The sequence below is a fragment of the Nycticebus coucang genome, chromosome 18, assembly GCF_027406575.1.
Source record: "Nycticebus coucang isolate mNycCou1 chromosome 18, mNycCou1.pri, whole genome shotgun sequence".
In the NCBI taxonomy this organism is placed as follows: domain Eukaryota; kingdom Metazoa; phylum Chordata; class Mammalia; order Primates; family Lorisidae; genus Nycticebus; species Nycticebus coucang.
In genome coordinates this window covers 25,969,743-25,986,206 of record NC_069797.1, presented here as the reverse complement: position 1 = coordinate 25,986,206, position 16,464 = coordinate 25,969,743, and the positions used below count along the sequence as shown (strand labels likewise).

The 16,464-nt window shown below is 41.5% G+C and overlaps 1 protein-coding gene and 1 non-coding gene across 7 annotated transcripts in view; one reads left to right on the top strand and one right to left on the bottom strand.

Annotated features, from left to right (window-relative positions):
* The window catches only part of NCBP3 (nuclear cap binding subunit 3), a 60,608-nt gene that overhangs the window by 30,340 nt on the left and 13,804 nt on the right, over positions 1-16,464 (bottom strand). For 5 of the 6 annotated variants that reach the window (XR_008375683.1, XR_008375684.1, XR_008375682.1 and 2 more), the window contains exons 4-9: positions 8,934-9,059; positions 6,903-7,031; positions 6,272-6,348; positions 5,194-5,302; positions 1,454-1,553; positions 1,069-1,172 (exon numbers count right to left, since the gene is read on the bottom strand). Coding sequence is in view for 3 of the 6 variants with exons in the window: in XM_053570690.1 (XP_053426665.1) it covers positions 1,069-1,172; positions 1,454-1,553; positions 5,194-5,302; positions 6,272-6,348; positions 6,903-7,031; positions 8,934-9,059 (645 nt within the window). In the remaining 3 variants the exon portion in view is untranslated. The remainder of the gene's footprint in view (positions 1-1,068; positions 1,173-1,453; positions 1,554-5,193; positions 5,303-6,271; positions 6,349-6,902; positions 7,032-8,933; positions 9,060-16,464) is intronic. The other variant, XM_053570687.1, reaches the window with a different exon arrangement.
* Positions 13,996-14,098, top strand: LOC128571379 (U6 spliceosomal RNA). The gene has a single exon (XR_008375806.1). It is a non-coding gene; the product is annotated as a U6 spliceosomal RNA (small nuclear RNA).

Here is a 16,464-nt window from a genome sequence, read left to right as displayed (position 1 = left end):
ACGACCCACAGGAACTGCATTAAAGGGTCACGGCACTAGGAATGTTGAGAACCACTGCTTTAATAGGATATGAACGGTATATGATGAAAATCTTAAAGTAGCTGAATTGGAAAAGTGTAACTATATAACAGAAAGATAAATATAGAATTGATATACACATCTCAAAAGTATAATTTTGTATATCATATATACACACTAAATAAAAATGTGTTGACTTCATCTCTTCTTTTCCCCATTATAATAAATGTGTGCATATTATTCTGTATGCTGACTTGGCTAGTTCTATAAAGCACGTAGAATATTCCATTGAGATTGGTGGGATTACACCTGTGGTGCATCTTACAAGGGTACATGTGAAACTTAGTAAATGTAGAATGTAAATGTCTTAACGCAATAACTAAGAAGATGCCAGGAAGGCTTTTTTAACCAGTGTGATGAAAATGTGTCAAACGCTCTATAAAACCAGTGTATGGTGCCCCATGATCACATTAATGTACACAGCTATGATTTAATAAAAAAAAAAAAAAAGAATATTCCATTGATTAAGCTCAAAATAAAAACAAATCTTTATAAAACATGATGAAAACGATTCTTTCACAATAAGCACAAAAAAGGTCCCCAAAAGAAACCCAAGTCATAACATCCCACTTTTCTGAGTCATTCATGTACATAGCCAATAAATATAAAGTACTCGATAACAGCCTATTTTCATTATCAGAAAAGGAACAATAAAATCAGTTTATCTAATAAAATAATTTCAAAAACTTTTTATGTAGCTGTTGATATTAATAGCAGAAGAATTAGGTTTCTAAGAAAAAATCTATTTTAAATTTCCCTATGTCACATTTGATCTTTTTTACTAAATAGTTTTTATAGAATCATTTGACCTCTTTGTATGGGCAATACAAAATTAATTGTGACATGACTTACTTTCCTATATGTTGGCAGAGGGTGAGGGCAAGGAAGAGAGGATGATAAAGTTTGGAACCTTAAAAGACTGTATTAAGAATAAAAATATGATTTCGGGAGCCAAACATGTGTCTACCCAAGAGCTGAGCAGGCAACTACCGGAATGTCGGTGTTTATATGACGTCAAGCCAACATCATCCCCAATCAGGGCTCTCTTCTTGATCACATCCCGCTGAATTCGACGGGAATGATATCTTCGCTTCCTGAAACATTACCAAAATAAGCACATAATCAAAAACTAATAGGAAGGACCCTGAAAAGTACTAATTTATTCCAACTACACACTGACTCAACATTAAGTGCTAAAACAGAGATATTTTAAATGAAAGTGAAACTTGGCATTTCCACATCAATCTTGAATTCTTCCCTCTGTGTCCCTTCTAGAACACATGAGGTTTAGACATTCCATTACAGAATACCAACTGAAGGATTAAGAAAAGCTTAAGAACTAGTCAGCTATTATATTTTAAGGTTTGGGACTCACCATGAATTGCTAAGAATTCCTTTCATGCCTCCATAATTTGGATTCCCATATTTCATATAATACTGACTTCTTCTAGCTGCTCCAAGTTCCTTTTTGTCATCTAAAAAGTAATTACAACAGTTACCTAGGATTTCTCGGGGGTGTGAATGATTTAAGAAATCATTCAACAATGTTGAAATGATTTAAGAAAAAAAAAAAGAATGTTTTCTATAGCTGAGATCAGATTGGCACAATCTGCCAACAAAAAGGAAAGATCTACTATAAATATTCACTCTTTGAGTACCTACTAAGGCAATGCAGTGTGGAGAGGATTAGAGTAAAATACAGAGATGAATAAGGTTAACTTACTGTTTAGAAGCTGCCTGACTCAACAGAGAAAAATTTAAAAATATACAACAATGCAAGATATAAGGTTCTTCCAAGAGGCCTAAGAGAGCTTTAGTCCTTACAGGTACTCAGGAATCAAAAAGGCTTTCTTGGAAAGGTAGCATTTTTTGCTGCCCCCTGAACAAAAGATGGTACTCATTTCTGACTGACAACACTCCAACAACATAGAAATTAGGGTAAAAGAAACAGATTATGGTCAGGCACAGTGCCTCATGCCTATAATCCCAGCATTTTGGGAAGCTGAGGTAGGAGGACTGCTTGAGGCTAGGAGTTGGAGACCAACCTGGGCAACAGAGCAAGACTCTATCTCTACAAAAAACTAGAAATGAGCTGCATGTAGTGGCAAGTGCCTATAGTCCTAGCTACTAGGGAGGATGAGATGGGAGGATGCCTTGAGCCCAAGAGTTAGAGGCTACATTGAGTTATAACTGTCCCACTGCACTCTTGCCTGCAACAGAGTGAAATCTGGTGATGGGAGGGAAAGGCAGAGGAGGGGAGAAAAGAGGAAAGAGGACAGGGGACAGGAGATGGGAGGGGAGGGGAGGAAACAAAGAAAGAGACTAGGTAACACCATAGTAAATTGCTTTTTCCAGCTTATTCTGGTGTTCCTCAAAATGGCTTAAAGAAAATGGCACAATATTATACCTCTAGAACATTTATTTGAGTAAATAGCCACTCAAATGAGTAAATGTGGTAAAGATCACACTTAAGTTAAAATGCCTGTCAAAAGAAAAGAAAGGTGGTGAGTGATCACCAGTTATTGTCAAAAGTGGTGACATAGGGCAGTGCCTGTGGCTCAGTCGGTAGGGCGCCGGCCCCATATACCAAGGGTGGCAGGTCCAAACCCGGCCCCAGCTGAACTGCAACCAGAAAATAGCCAGGCGTTGTGGCGGGCGCCTGTAGTCCCAGCTACTCGGGAGGCTGAGTCAAGAGAATCGCTTAAGCCCAGGAGTTGGAGGTTGCTGTGAGCTGTGTGATGCCATGGCACTCTACCCAGGGCGATAAAGTGAGACTCTATCTCTACAAAAAAAAAAAAAAAAAGTGGTGACATAAAGACGTTCAACAGTTCCTTGGGCACTCTGACTGCAAAGAATAAACGTCACTATAAATATATCCAGAGCTACGGGTAAAAATGACAATACAAACAGTAAGTTCACCCCCACCCCCACTAAAAACCATGCCTCCCAGCTCCTTGGAGAAATGGCTGATTCTAGATCCACTTCTGGAGCAAGTAAAGTACAAAAAGAATACTGAAAAGTAGGATGTTCTGCCCAGTGTGGTGGCTCACACCTGCAATCCTAGCACTCTGGGAGGCCAAAGCAGGTGGATTGCCTAAGCTCACGGGTTCAAGCCCAGCTTGAGCAAGAGCGTGACCCCATCTCTAAAAAATAGCCAGGCGTTGTGGCGGATGTCTGTAGTCCCAGCTACTCGGGAGGCTGAGGCAACAGAATCGCTTGAGCCCAAGAGTTCAAGGTTGCTGTGAGCTATGATGCCACAGCACTCTACTGAGGACAACAAAGCAAGACGCTGTCTCAAAAAAAAAAAAAAAAAAAAAATGTTCTGTTGTGCCATAGAGTAAGAAAGTGCTTAAAGAATCATAGGGCATGTCAACATATAGTTTGAGGGGACTCTACTGGCCAAATCAAAGAAAATTTGTGAATCAAAATAATACTAATAGATGACAACCCATGGAATAAGAATCCACAAGTCCAAACCAATATAAGTACGTTACTGGAACTGACAAAATCTGAATATGCACGATGGATTAATAGTACTGTACTAATGTTAAATTTCCCAATTTTGATAACTCTGCTATGTGTAAGACAATGTCCTTATTCCAGAAACACATATTGAAGTATTTAGGGGTGAAAAGTTTTTTTTGTTTTTTGAGACAGTCTCACTATTTCGCCCTCAGTAGAGTGCTGTGGCATTACAGCTCAAAGCAACCTCGAACTCTTAAGTGATTCTCTTGCTTAGCCTCCCAAGTAGTAGGACTACAAGCACCTGCCACAACGCCTAGCTATTTTTTTGTTGCAGTTGTTTAGTTGGCCTGGACCAGGTTTGAACCTGCCACCTTCGGTGTATGTGGCTGGCACCATAACCACTGTGCTATGGGCGCTGAGCCAGGGGGTGAAAAGTTTTTATTTCCAGCTTTAAAATGATTCAAAAGACTACTATGTGCTATACAGGAGGCTGAGGCAAGAGGACTGCTTGAGCCCAAGAGTTTGAGATTGTTGTGAGTTATGATGCCACAGTATTCTAGTATTCTACTCAGGTCAACAGAGTGAAACTCTGTCTCAAAATAAATAAATAAACTACTATGTGTACATACACATAAACACACATATTTTTATTTATTTATGTATTTTGGGACAAAGTCTCACTTTGTCACCCCTGTAGAGTGCTGTGATTATCATAGCTCACAGCAACCTCAGATTCTTGGGCTCAAGTGATCTCTTGCCTCAGCCTCCCCAGTAGCTGAGATTATAGGTGCCTGCCACAATGCCTGGCTATTTTTAGAGAGGGGGGTCTTGCTCTAGCTTAGGCTGGTCTCGAACTTGTGAGCTCAGGTAATCGGCCCTTCTCAGCCTCCCAGAGTGCTAGGATCACAGGTGTGAGCCACTGCGACTGGCCTTCACACATAGATATTTTGAAATGCCCACCAAAAGTCAATGTGTGTAAAAAGTCTTATGAGGAGGGAATTAGAACTGTATGGTACATTAGCAATCTCCAGGAGGATATTGTTATAATAAATCAAAAAGTATGATTAAAAATGTTTCCACAGGTTAGGCATGGTGGTTCAAGTCTATAATACTAGCACACTGGGAGACCAAAGCAGGATTGCTTAAGCTCAGGAGTTTTGAGATCAGCCTAAGCAAGACCAAGACCTCATCTGTACTTAAAAAAAAGAAAAAGAAAAAGAAATAGAAAAATTAACCAGTTGTTGTGGCAGGTACCTATTGTCCCCTAATGTCCCTACTCAAGCGGCTGAGGCAGGAAGATCAGCTGAGCCCAGGACTTTGAGGTTGCTATGAGTTAGGTTGATGCCATGGCACTCTAGCCTGGGCAGCAGAGTGAGATTCTGTCTCAAAAAAAAAAAAAAAAAAAGTTTTCATAGATCAAATGAAAGCACATGAGGCAAACCAGGTTTAACAGAAAATAATTTACTTTAGCCAGAAACACATAGTATTCACTTTCAAGGTCAGAAATTCTAACTCAAGTAGCAAGCCAATATTTCAAAAGCATAACTTTGAGATTACTTGATCTAACTTCTATTCAAAAAAGAAGGTTATCACTCAAAAAAGAAATCATTTTGACAAAAAATAAAAATCAATACCAAGTATCAAATTTACCTTTTGTAGCAAATCTCATGAATAACCTATTTCCTTTAGCAAGTTTGTTAGCTGGACGAAGATCATTTCTTAACAAAGATTCCTCTTCTACCTGAGATAACGTGTCCAACTTAAGAAAAAAGAATATTTTAAATATAAAAATTAAAGCCTTTTTCATATTTCTTCAGTAGTAAAGTTACTATTAAGAAAGCATTCTGGGGAGAGGGTACAAAAAACAAAACAGAACAAAAAGTGAAATAAATAAAAGTTAAAAAGAAAGCATTCTGACATTAATACTTATCAGCATTATAGCCCTAGTTTCTCTGTAGAATTTCTAAGCCAAAGATCTCCTTCAATCACCTTGCCTAAGCATAGTCTCTACCAGGGGTGTCCAACCTTTATTCTTTTCTGCCACATATTAAAAGAATGAAGAGTTATCTTGGGCAACACATTAAATACACAAACACTAAAGGAAAGCTGATGAGAAAAAGAAAAGGCCCATGCATTCTTTTCAAGATATATGACACCACAGATAAGCTAAAGTCCTCAAATACTCTGCATGCAAGGTTAGACACCCCTGTACCCTCCTTCTTCATAACACTCATCATCTCCTGACATCATATCTCTGTGTATGTGTGTATTTTCTGTCTTCCTCAGTAGAATACAGACTCCAAGAGGGCCAGGACTTTTTTTTGCTCGATGATATTCCCTAGCACCTAGAATTTGGTATATAATAGGTACTTAATAAATATTTTTTAAATGAATATGAGATACTATTTCTACCAATCATATAAAATCCATTAGGAAATGTGCTATTACTTGCTTTTTCTTCATTTTTAGTGATTAGATAACACCTTACAGAACTTCTCAATAAAACCATTTACTTTTATGCAGAAGTGTGAGTACTATTCCAAGATCTCAACATGAAATGTCACATCCACAAAATTTAAAGACTGAGAGCCCACTGTACCCTAAGACGGTTTAAGGGTAAAAGGCAGAGGAAGAACACAACTTACTATATCTTTAAGCCTTAAATAAAAAAGACAGTAAGCAATTTTTCACAATAAAACCTTACATATATCTTTGCCCTATTACTAACCTCTACATCACTTGAGTTCTCATCTTCAACTTCTCCTTCTTCAGCCTCATCATCATCTGAACTGTCTTCCTGCTTGTCTAAAATGGAATGTGAGGAACAAGATGAACCTTAACATGAACCATCTCATATAATGATGAGACACAAGATGAACCATCTCATATAAGTTTGAACACCTGTATTTTCTCCTATTTACTGATGCTCCAAAGCATCATAGCTTATTTCAGAAACACCTGGAAATAAAATGCTATATAATGCTCTGCTCAGAAATCTAAAGACCCGAAACAGGACTGGATAAAGGAAAAAAAAAATTTTTTTTGAGACAGAGCCTCAAGCTGTTGCCCTGGGTAGAGTGCCATGGCATCACAGCTCACAGCAACCTCTAACTCCTGGGCTCAAGAGAGTCTCCTGCCTCCGCCTCCCAAGTAGCTGGGACTACAGGCGCCCGCCACAATGCCCGGCTATTTTTTTGTTGCAGCCATCATTGTTGTTTGGCGGGCCCGGGCTGGATTCGAACCCACCAGCTCAGGTGTATGTGGCTGGCGCCTTAGCCGCTTGAGCCACAGGCGCCAAGCCAGGACTGGATAAAGAAAAGGACTTTCAGGACAAAGTTCCCTCCTTTGTAGTCAGTTACCCTTTTTACTTTTCTCAGATGACTTGTCCTCACTGGCATCCTTGCTTCTTATCTTATCCTGAGCAGGCAGAGAGCTCATATTGATAAGGGCTCGGGTAGCAGTCATTTCGTCCAGCCAAACCACATTACCTAAATTATAAAATAAAACATTAGATTGCATTCAAATGGCAAGTTTCTTGAGAACAGATTCTGTAACCATTGCATTCATTGCTACAGCTTCACCTAGCCAGACTGTCATCAGTAAATGTACAAACCAATCATTGAAAAGAAATACAGAAAGTGGTAATATACATAAAATGTCTTTAATGAAATTATCCTAGAACTGCACTCCCAAACTGGTTTCCACAAAGTGACTGTCAAGTATTCCATGAGAAAGGGTTCTATATATTAAAATTGCCTAGAAGGCAATGCCACATAAGATTTAACAGTTCTTGATGATGAGGATAATAACTGTTAAATAAATTTGGATTATCCTTTGTATTTCTGCCTCTCCAGGGGAGCCCTTTGCTGTTTTTTGTCATCTGAACATGCTAAATAATGTTCCGTCTTCATAAAGTTATGGGCAATAAAGGTCCATGAGATATGTACAATTAAAGCATGATAGCCACTTAGCTTTGCAGCAACTAATTTAATTTGCCCCTTTGAGGAAGAGAATTTAGCAAGAAAAAAGCTTTGAGAAGTCTTAATAGAAAGAGACCTCTTCAACCCTGTGTAAAAGATCATTTTTCCTATGCCCTTTATATCTCGGTTTGAGAAACAAGGTCTAAATACTCTTAACTTCTGTTACTACTAACATGCTATGTGACATTGGGCAAGTAATTTCCTTTCTCTGTTTCTCAGTTTCTGATGTACAATATGAGGTAGCTGAATTAGATAACTCTAAGAGTCCCTCCAACTCTAATATCCCCTAGCTATAGGTTTAATGACTTAAAATCAGAGGTTAGCAAACTATAACCCACAAGCTACATCTGGCCCACCACCTATTATTTGTTTATATTTGTATCAGCTTTACTTAGGTATAATTAATGTATAATAAAGTATATATCTACCACCTGTTTTTGTAAATGCTACTGAAACCAGCAGGCTCATTAGTTTATGTATTATTTACAGCTGCTTTCATGCTGCCACAGCAGAACTGAGTAGATGTGACACAGACCACATAGCCTACAAAGCCTGAAATATTTACTACCCAGCCCTTTATAGAAAAAGGTTTGCTGACTACTGATTTGGATAGTGTATGTTAAGCAAAAAGAAGAAAGCAGAAAAAACTTTTACTCAATCATGTTTCTCCTTTCAATGAAAACACTGAATCAACATCTTCTTAAAAAAGTAGTCAAGAACACCAGGTTGCTTGCTGTCTAAGGTATTGTACAACCTAATAGGTCAGCCAGCTGGCAGCAAGTGAAGTAGACTAGAAGTCAAGACAAGAAGCAACAAAGTGGTTACCAGAAGTCAGGCTGGACTTGGAGAAGGAAAGCAAGTGAAAATTACAATTAACTCAAAAGTTAGATAGTCTACAGGTTACAGCAAGCAGATGATGTTCCAGAAAACACAGCTCAAGGAAAGGTGAGAGGACTGAGTATGGTGTCAGAGTATTTTGGTCCCGTTGTAGGTCAGAGACACCGAGGCACAGCCAGCCCTCTATGTATGTAACTGTATGGCAGGTAGCAATGACAAAGTCCAAAGCCCTGAAAATGCAGCCCCAAGTCTAGACAGTTGGAGCCACCCCTTAATTAGAAACTTTTAAATGTTACAGAGGCCTCAATCATATACACTAGATTCAGATGTCAGTAACCAACTTCCTAAAGTCTTGGTTACCACCTGTAAGAATACCCATGGGGATGAGCTGGCAGACTGGCTGAGGCATGCTGGCTCTCATCATTGGGCAACCTTTTCTCTCCTAGGCTAAGGGCAAAGGTTAGGGATAAATAAGTTGTCTGGAGTCTGGGCCATAACTATTCAACATTTCAGACAGCAAGAACTCTAAAAATCATTAAGAGCATAGCCAACAGAAAACCTGGGTGTACTTACAGGAGGTATCATCCAACCATTCAATGTGAGCTGGAGGATATTCTTTAAAATAGGAAAAGATATCCTGTGTACTCATCTCATCTACTCCGCAAATGTAGATTGTCTCCAGTCTCACTTTGGGGATTGCTAAAAAAAAAAAAAAAAAAAAAAAACAGAAAAAGGATGACAAAATTTTCCTACCTGCACATCTCATCAGCATTCCTTTACAACAGCTCAGATAACAAATGTTTGGAAAGGAATATGCTGAAACAATGACTTCAAAGACACATGTAAGACATAACAGTAAGAAAAATTTATAACTTTTATCACTGAGCAATAGCATTAAACAGATGATTTAATTCAGAACAGGCATATTAAGCTCATAAAGTTTTAAATAAATGGTGTAGATAAAATACATGATATCTCTCCCCACATTAACCTATCATAATCAAAGCAACATCAAACTCAACAGGATTATTCACTGAACTTGATAAGCTGATTCTAATGTTTTTAAATGTACACCAAAGAGAAATGGTCAATAGTGGGGAATTCTGAAAGAGAAAAATATGCTGCCTCTGAATATGTCAAAGGATGAAATTAAAGAGATACTACAATTCTTTTGTTTTTTTAGAGACAGAGTTTCACTTGTTGCCCTCGATAGTGCCGTGGCGTCAAAGCTCACAGCAACTTCCAGCTCTTGGGCTTAGGCGATTCTCTTGCCTCAGCCTCCACAAGCGCCTGCCACAACACCCAGCTATTTTTTGTTGCAGTTTGGCTGAGGCCGGGTTTGAACCCGCCACCCTCTATGTATGGGGCTGGCGCCCTGCTCACTAAGCCACAGGTGCCACTACAAATAAATTCTTTTTTTTTTTTGTAGAGACAGAGTCTCACTTTATGGCCCTCAGTAGAGTGCCGTGGCCTCACACAGCTCACAGCAACCTCCAACTCCTGGGCTTAAGCAATTCTCTTGCCTCAGCCTCCCGAGTAGCTGGGACTACAGGCGCCCGCCACAACGCCCGGCTATTTTTTGGTTGCAGTTTGGCTGGGGCCGGGTTTGAACCCGCCACCCTCGGTATATGGGGCCGGTGCCTTACGGACTGAGCCACAGGCGCCGCCCTACAAATAAATTCTTAAAATGGCAATCCAAAATAAAAATGAGCAAAGGACATGATAGGCAATTTACATAAAAGGAAAAACAAAGACCAAAAAACATATGAAGAGATGGGTTGACTTCATTACTAATCAGGAAAGTACACATTAAAATTAGAAGATACCAGTTTTCATTGAATAGATTTGATAACTTTTAGTATTAAGTGTGAGCAGTATGTGGGGAAAGGTGTACTTCCCCTGCTGGTAGGAGTATGAACTGGCATAGCCACTCTGTAGGGCAAATTGGGAATGTGTATTAAAAATTCATTCTTGGGCTCGGCGCCTGTATGTAAGGCACCAGCCACATACATCTGAGCTGGCGAGTTCTAATCCAGCCCGGGCCCGCCAAACAACAATGACAGCTGCAACCAAAAAATAGCCGGGCGTTGTGGCAGGCGCCTGTAGTCCCAGCTTGGAAGGCAGAGGCAGGAGAATCGCTTGAGCCCAGGAGTTGGAGATTGCTGTGAGCTATGATGCCACAGCACTCTACCCAGGGCAACAGCTTGAGGCTCTGTCTCAAAAAAATATATATATATATATTGCATTCTTGGCCCGGCTCAGTAGCTCACACCTGTAATCCTAGCACTCTGGGAGGCCGAGGTGGGTGGACTGCTTGAGCTCCCAAGTTCAAGACCAGCCTGAGCAAAAGCAAGACGTCCGTCTCTACTAAAACAGAAAAACTGAGGCAAGAGGATCACTTGAGCCCAAGAATTGGCGGTTGCTGTGAGCTACGATGCCACAACACTCTACCCAGGACAACAGCTTGAGACTGTCTCAAAAAAAAAAAAAAAAATGCAATCTAGCACACGGCCTATAAACCTAGGAATTCTACTCCTCAGTATCTATCCTAAATAAACATATACATGCACGTTCACAAAATAGCTCACACATGGGCGGCGCCTGTGGCTCAGTCGGTAAGGTGCCGGCCCCATATACAGAGGGTGGTTCAAACCCGAGTTCAAACCCGGCCCCGGCCAAACTGCAACCAAAAAATAGCCGGGCATTGTGGCGGGTGCCTGTAGTCCCAGCTACTCGGGAGGCTAAGGCAAGAGAATCGCTTAAGCCCAAGAGTTGGAGGTTGCTGTGAGCTGTGTGAGGCCACCGCACTCTACCGAGGGCCATAAAGTGAGACTCTGCCTCTACAAAAAACAAAACAAAACAAAACAAAATAGCTCACACTGCACGACTGTTTTTCCTTTTTTTTTTTTTTTTTGAGATAGAGTCTTACTATGTCACCCTCAGTAGAGTGTTGTGGCATCACAGCTCACAGAAACCTCCAACTCTTGGGCTTAAGTGATTCTCTTGCCTCAGCCTCCCAAGTAGCTGGGACAATAGGCATATACCACCACACCCAGCTAGTTTTTCTAGTTGTAGTAGAGAAGGGTCTCAGGCTAATCTTGGGTTCCTGAGCTCTAGCAATCCACCCACCTCAGCCTCCCAGAATGCTAGGATTACAGGCATGAGCCACCACACCCAGCCAAGCCCAAAGGTTTAAATACTTGTTTTGTTGTTTCATTCTGAAGAGTAAGAGATGGGTTAAATAGGAGCCCACGTAGGAGTAGCCAAACTAAATCATCAGATGAGCATTTTTCTGAAAGCCCAGATTCATAAAGACAGAAACACTATGAAGCCTTATGAACCCAGCAAATCCTTAATAATGACCATGGATACAATAGTAAACACAGGCCCAAGTGCAGGATGGAAAACAAAGGTTTATTAAGTCCAGAGGGCCTTCTCAGTTGTTTCAGTTAAAAGCAACGACACTGGAAGAAAAAGAGCCTATGGGAGGTAAGGAGTTAGTTTCAGAGAAAGTTAACAAAGAACAAGGAGAGCTCCTAGGGATGGGAGAGGAAACAGCCTGAGGATCAGGTAGATTTGGTGACCTGATAAAAAGCACTTAATCTTGAATAACAGAAGCAAAGAATACATGGACAAAAGGGTGGCACCTGTAGCTCAAGTGGCTAAGGTGCCAACCACGAACACTAGAGCTGGTGGGTTTGAATCTAGCCCGGGCCTGCCAAACAATGACAACTACAACCAAAAAATAGCCAGGCGTTGTGGCGGGCACCTGTAATCCCAGCTACTCGGGAGACAGAGGCAAGAGAATAGCTGAAGCCCAAGAGTTGGAGGCTGCTGTGAGCTGTGACGCCACAGCCCTCTACCCAAGGCAATAGCTTGAGGATCTGTCTCAAAAAAAAAAAAAAAAAAAAAAGACAAAAGTATCAAAAGCATCGTAGCGTTGTTCTAACAAAACACTACAACATTAAGGAAAAAAAAGTATCTTAAAAACAAAAGGAAGGCTCCCCACCTATAGCTCAAGCGGCTAAGGCACCAGCCACATACACCAGAGCTGGCAGGTTCAAATCCAGCCCTGGCCTGCCGAACAACAATGACAACTACTATCAAAAATAGCCAGGCATAGGTGGTGGGTTCAAATCCAGCCCTGGCCAAAAACAAAAAAAAAAAAAAAGAAAGAACAATGTATCTTAGATACCGTTTCTTTGGGCAGTGCCTAAAGCTCAAGGAGTAGGACGCCAGCCCCATATACTGGAGGTGGTGGATTCAAACCCAGCCCTGGACAAAAACTGAAAAAAAAAAAATAGCCAGGCATTGTGGCGGGCGCCTGTAGTCCCAGCTACTTGGGAGGCTGAGGCAAGAGAATCGCTTAATGGTGGCACCTGTGGCTCAGTAGGCAGGGCACTGGCCCCCTATACCAAGGGTGGTGAGTTCAAACCCGGCCCTGGCCAAACTGCAACAAAATAAAATAGCCAGGCTTTGTGGTGGGTGCCTGTGGCCCCAGCTACTCGGGAGGCTGAGGCAAGAGAATCACCTAAGCCCAGGAGTTGGAGGTTGCTGTGAGCTGTGATGCCATAGCACTCTACCCACGGTGAAAGCTCGAGGCTCTTGTCTCAAAAAAAAAAAAAAAAGAGATGCAAAGGCATTATCATCGGAGAAGAGAAACTAGTCCCAATTAGCTAGAAAATAAGAAAGGTTCATTCTCAAAAGATATCCAAACCAACAAAGGTCAGATCCATTGGAGATGAAGATTTTGTTAAGCTCCAAATTTAGGAAGACTGCCAAAAGAGAATACCTAATACTTCACCTTGCTGATAATGTCACTGCTTAAAATAAAATAAGGCAACAAAGAAGGATCCCAGATTTATATCCAACTAACGAGAAAGGGCTAATTGCTGAGGTGGCAGTAGACAGATGTACTGGGGAATGAGAAGTGAACATCTACTGAATGTTGACTACAAGACAGGTAGTGAGGGTATCATCTTGGATTTTCTAACAGGGAAATATGACAATGAAGGACAGGTAGAGGGGCATAAAACTCAAGGCTTCAGAAAATCAAGAGAAAAAAGTAGTCAATCCCAAGGCCTCAAATTACAATGATCAAAAAACAGCTGAGAAAAAAAACAGCTGGAAGTAACTCAAGAGTATGAAGTGATCCCAAAGAAAGAGAAGGCAAGGCTGGGTGCAGTGGTTCACGCCTGTAATCCAAGGCAGGTGGACAGGGATGATTCTGGCTGGTGGCTCTGGGACCACCACAGATGGGTGTGGGACGATTGATGGGATGACGGCATCAGTCCAAAAGATAGGACACAAAGACTGGGAGCAGTTGCTCACGCCTGTAATCCTAGCACTCTGGGATACTGAGGTGGGTGGACTGCCTGATCTCACAGGTTTGGGACCAGCCTGAGCCAGACCAAGACCTTGTCTCTAAAAAGAGCCGGGCATTGTGGCAAGCACCTGTAGTCCCAACTACTTGGAAAGCTGAGACAAGAGAATCATTTGAGCCCAAGAGTTTGAGGTTGCTGTGAGCTACGACACCAAAGCACTCTACCAAGGGTGACAAAGTGAGGCTCTGTCTCAAAAAAAAAAAAGCAGCAAAATTTAGGTGAACACAACTCATCAAAGGACACACATGGGTGTACTCAATTCGGCAGCATATATACTAAAATTGGAATGACAGAGAAGGTTAGCATGGTCCTGCACAAGGATGACACCAAATTCATGAAGCATTCCACATTTAAAAAACAAACACATAAGTGGGATGAATAAAAGAGTAAATTATTAATGACAGAGAATGAGAAGGGCACAAATCTGAAGAACTATGTCAGGCTACACAGTAGAATGAAAAATGCTGACAAAAGACTATCAGGTAAAAAGGAAAAAAAGCAGTGTGACTACAAAGGGAAGAATAAAAAGTCTACACCCAAAAAGGAGATGAGAAGGAAGTACACAAAATGTTGACACTGACTGGGTTTGGGTTGACACTTTTCTTCTTACTCTCCAAATTTTCTTTAGTGAGCATGAACTGTAAAGTATCTAATGAAGAAAAGGTTATAGTACAGAGTGAACAGACTCATCAAAAATGCTGACAGCTGGGCGGTGCCTGTGGCTCAAGGAGTAGGGCGACAGCCCCATATACCAGAGGTGGCAGGTTCAAACCCGGCCCCAGCCAAAAAAAATAAAAAAATGCTGACAGCTTTCTTGTTGTAACTAGAGCACAACTGCTTTGGGAAGATGATGCAAGAAAAAGGCAGAACTGTTGACCTATTTTGCTATTCTACTAATTGGTAGAACAGCTATCACTCAGAGTCAAACCTCAAGTTAGGCGAGAAGAGCCTAAGAATTAGTTTTAGGCTCGGTGCCTGTGGCTCAAGCAGCTAAGGCGCCAGCCACATACACCTGAACTGGCAGATTCGAATCCAGCCCGGGCCAGCCAAACAACAATGACGGCTGAAACCAAAAAATAGCCAGGTGTTGTGGCGGGCACCTGTGGTCCCAGCTACTTGGGAGGCAGAGACAGGAGATTAGCTTGAGTCCAGGAGTTGGAGGTTGCTGTGAGCTGTCATGATATGGCACTCTACCCAGGGCGACAGCTTGAGGCTCTGTCTCAAAAAAAAAAAGAATTAAGTTTTAATAGATTTAAATCTTCTATTCTAAAATTACATCCCAATGTACTACTAAAACGCACAACTGTGATTTCAGAATTAGTCAGTAATCACTAGAAAGTAGCAGGGAAAGAGAGAAGTACCTTAAAGCCTTGAGAAGGACTAATCCTTTACTGCTTTTCATAAAAGAGGAAAAGAGAAATTCCCAAACCACAGATTGAAAAGCTTATTGTCGGGTGGCGCCTGTGGCTCAAGGAGTAGGGCGCCGGTCCCATATGCCAGAGGTGGCGGGTTCAAACCTAGCCCCGGCCAAAATCCAAAAAAAAAAAAAAGAAAAGCTTATTGTCAGTCCCTGAAATTAAAATTTACAAAAAGCTTATAGAATCTACCATTCCTTAAAAACTAAGTCTTCCGGGCTTGGCACCTGTGGCTCAAGCAGCTAAGGTGCCAGCCACATACACCTGAGCTGGCAGGTTCAAATCCAGCCCAGGCCCACCAAACAATGACAGCTGCAACCAAAAAATAGCTGGGTATCTTGTCAGGTGCCTGTATTCCCAGCTACTTGGGAGGCAGAGGCAGGAGACTTGCTTGGACCCAGGAGTTGGAGGTTGCTGTAAGCTGTGATGCCACGGCACTCTAACCAGGGTGACAGCTTGAGACTCTGTCTCAAAAAAAAAAAAAAAAAACAAAACCGGGCGGCGCCTGTGGCTCAAGGAGTAGGGCGCAGGTCCCTTATGCCAGAGGTGGTGGGTTCAAACCCAGTCCCGGCCAAAAAAAAAAAAAAAACAACTAAGTCTTCTCCACAGGAAATGACATGAGTCCAAAAAAACAAAGTCATGCTGACTGGAAATGGTGGCTCACACCTGTAATCCCAACACTTTGGGATGCCAAGGGGGAGGATCACTTAAGCCCAGGAGTTCGAACCAGCCTAAGCATCACAGGAAGACCCATCTCTACAAAAAAATTAAAATTAGGGCAGCGCCCGTAGCTCAGTGGTCAGGGTGCCGGCCACATACACCAAGGCTGGCAAGTTCGAACCCGGCCCAGTCCAGCTAAAACAACAATGACAACTGCAACAACAAAAAAAATCGCCAGGCATTGTGGTAGGCGCCTGTAGTCCTAGCTACTTGGGAGGCTGAGGCAAAAGAATAGCTTAAGCCCAAGAGTTTGAGGTTGCTGTGATCTGTGACACTATGGCACTCTACCCAGGGTGACAGACTCTGTCTCAAAATAAACAAACAAATAAATAAATAAAAATTAGCTGGATGTGGTGATTACATGCCTTTAGTCCCAGCTACTTGGGGGATTGTGAGACAGAGGATCATTTGAAGTTGCAGTGAGCTATGATGAAACCACTATACTCTAGCCCAAGCAACAGAAAAAGAGTTTGTCTTAAAAAAAAAAAAAGAAAGAAAAGCCTTACTAACTTCATTTCTTTTTTCAAGAGGATTGCTAGGCCAAGAAAGTCAAAGAATACCGTAAGTGATATTATCTCATGTTCT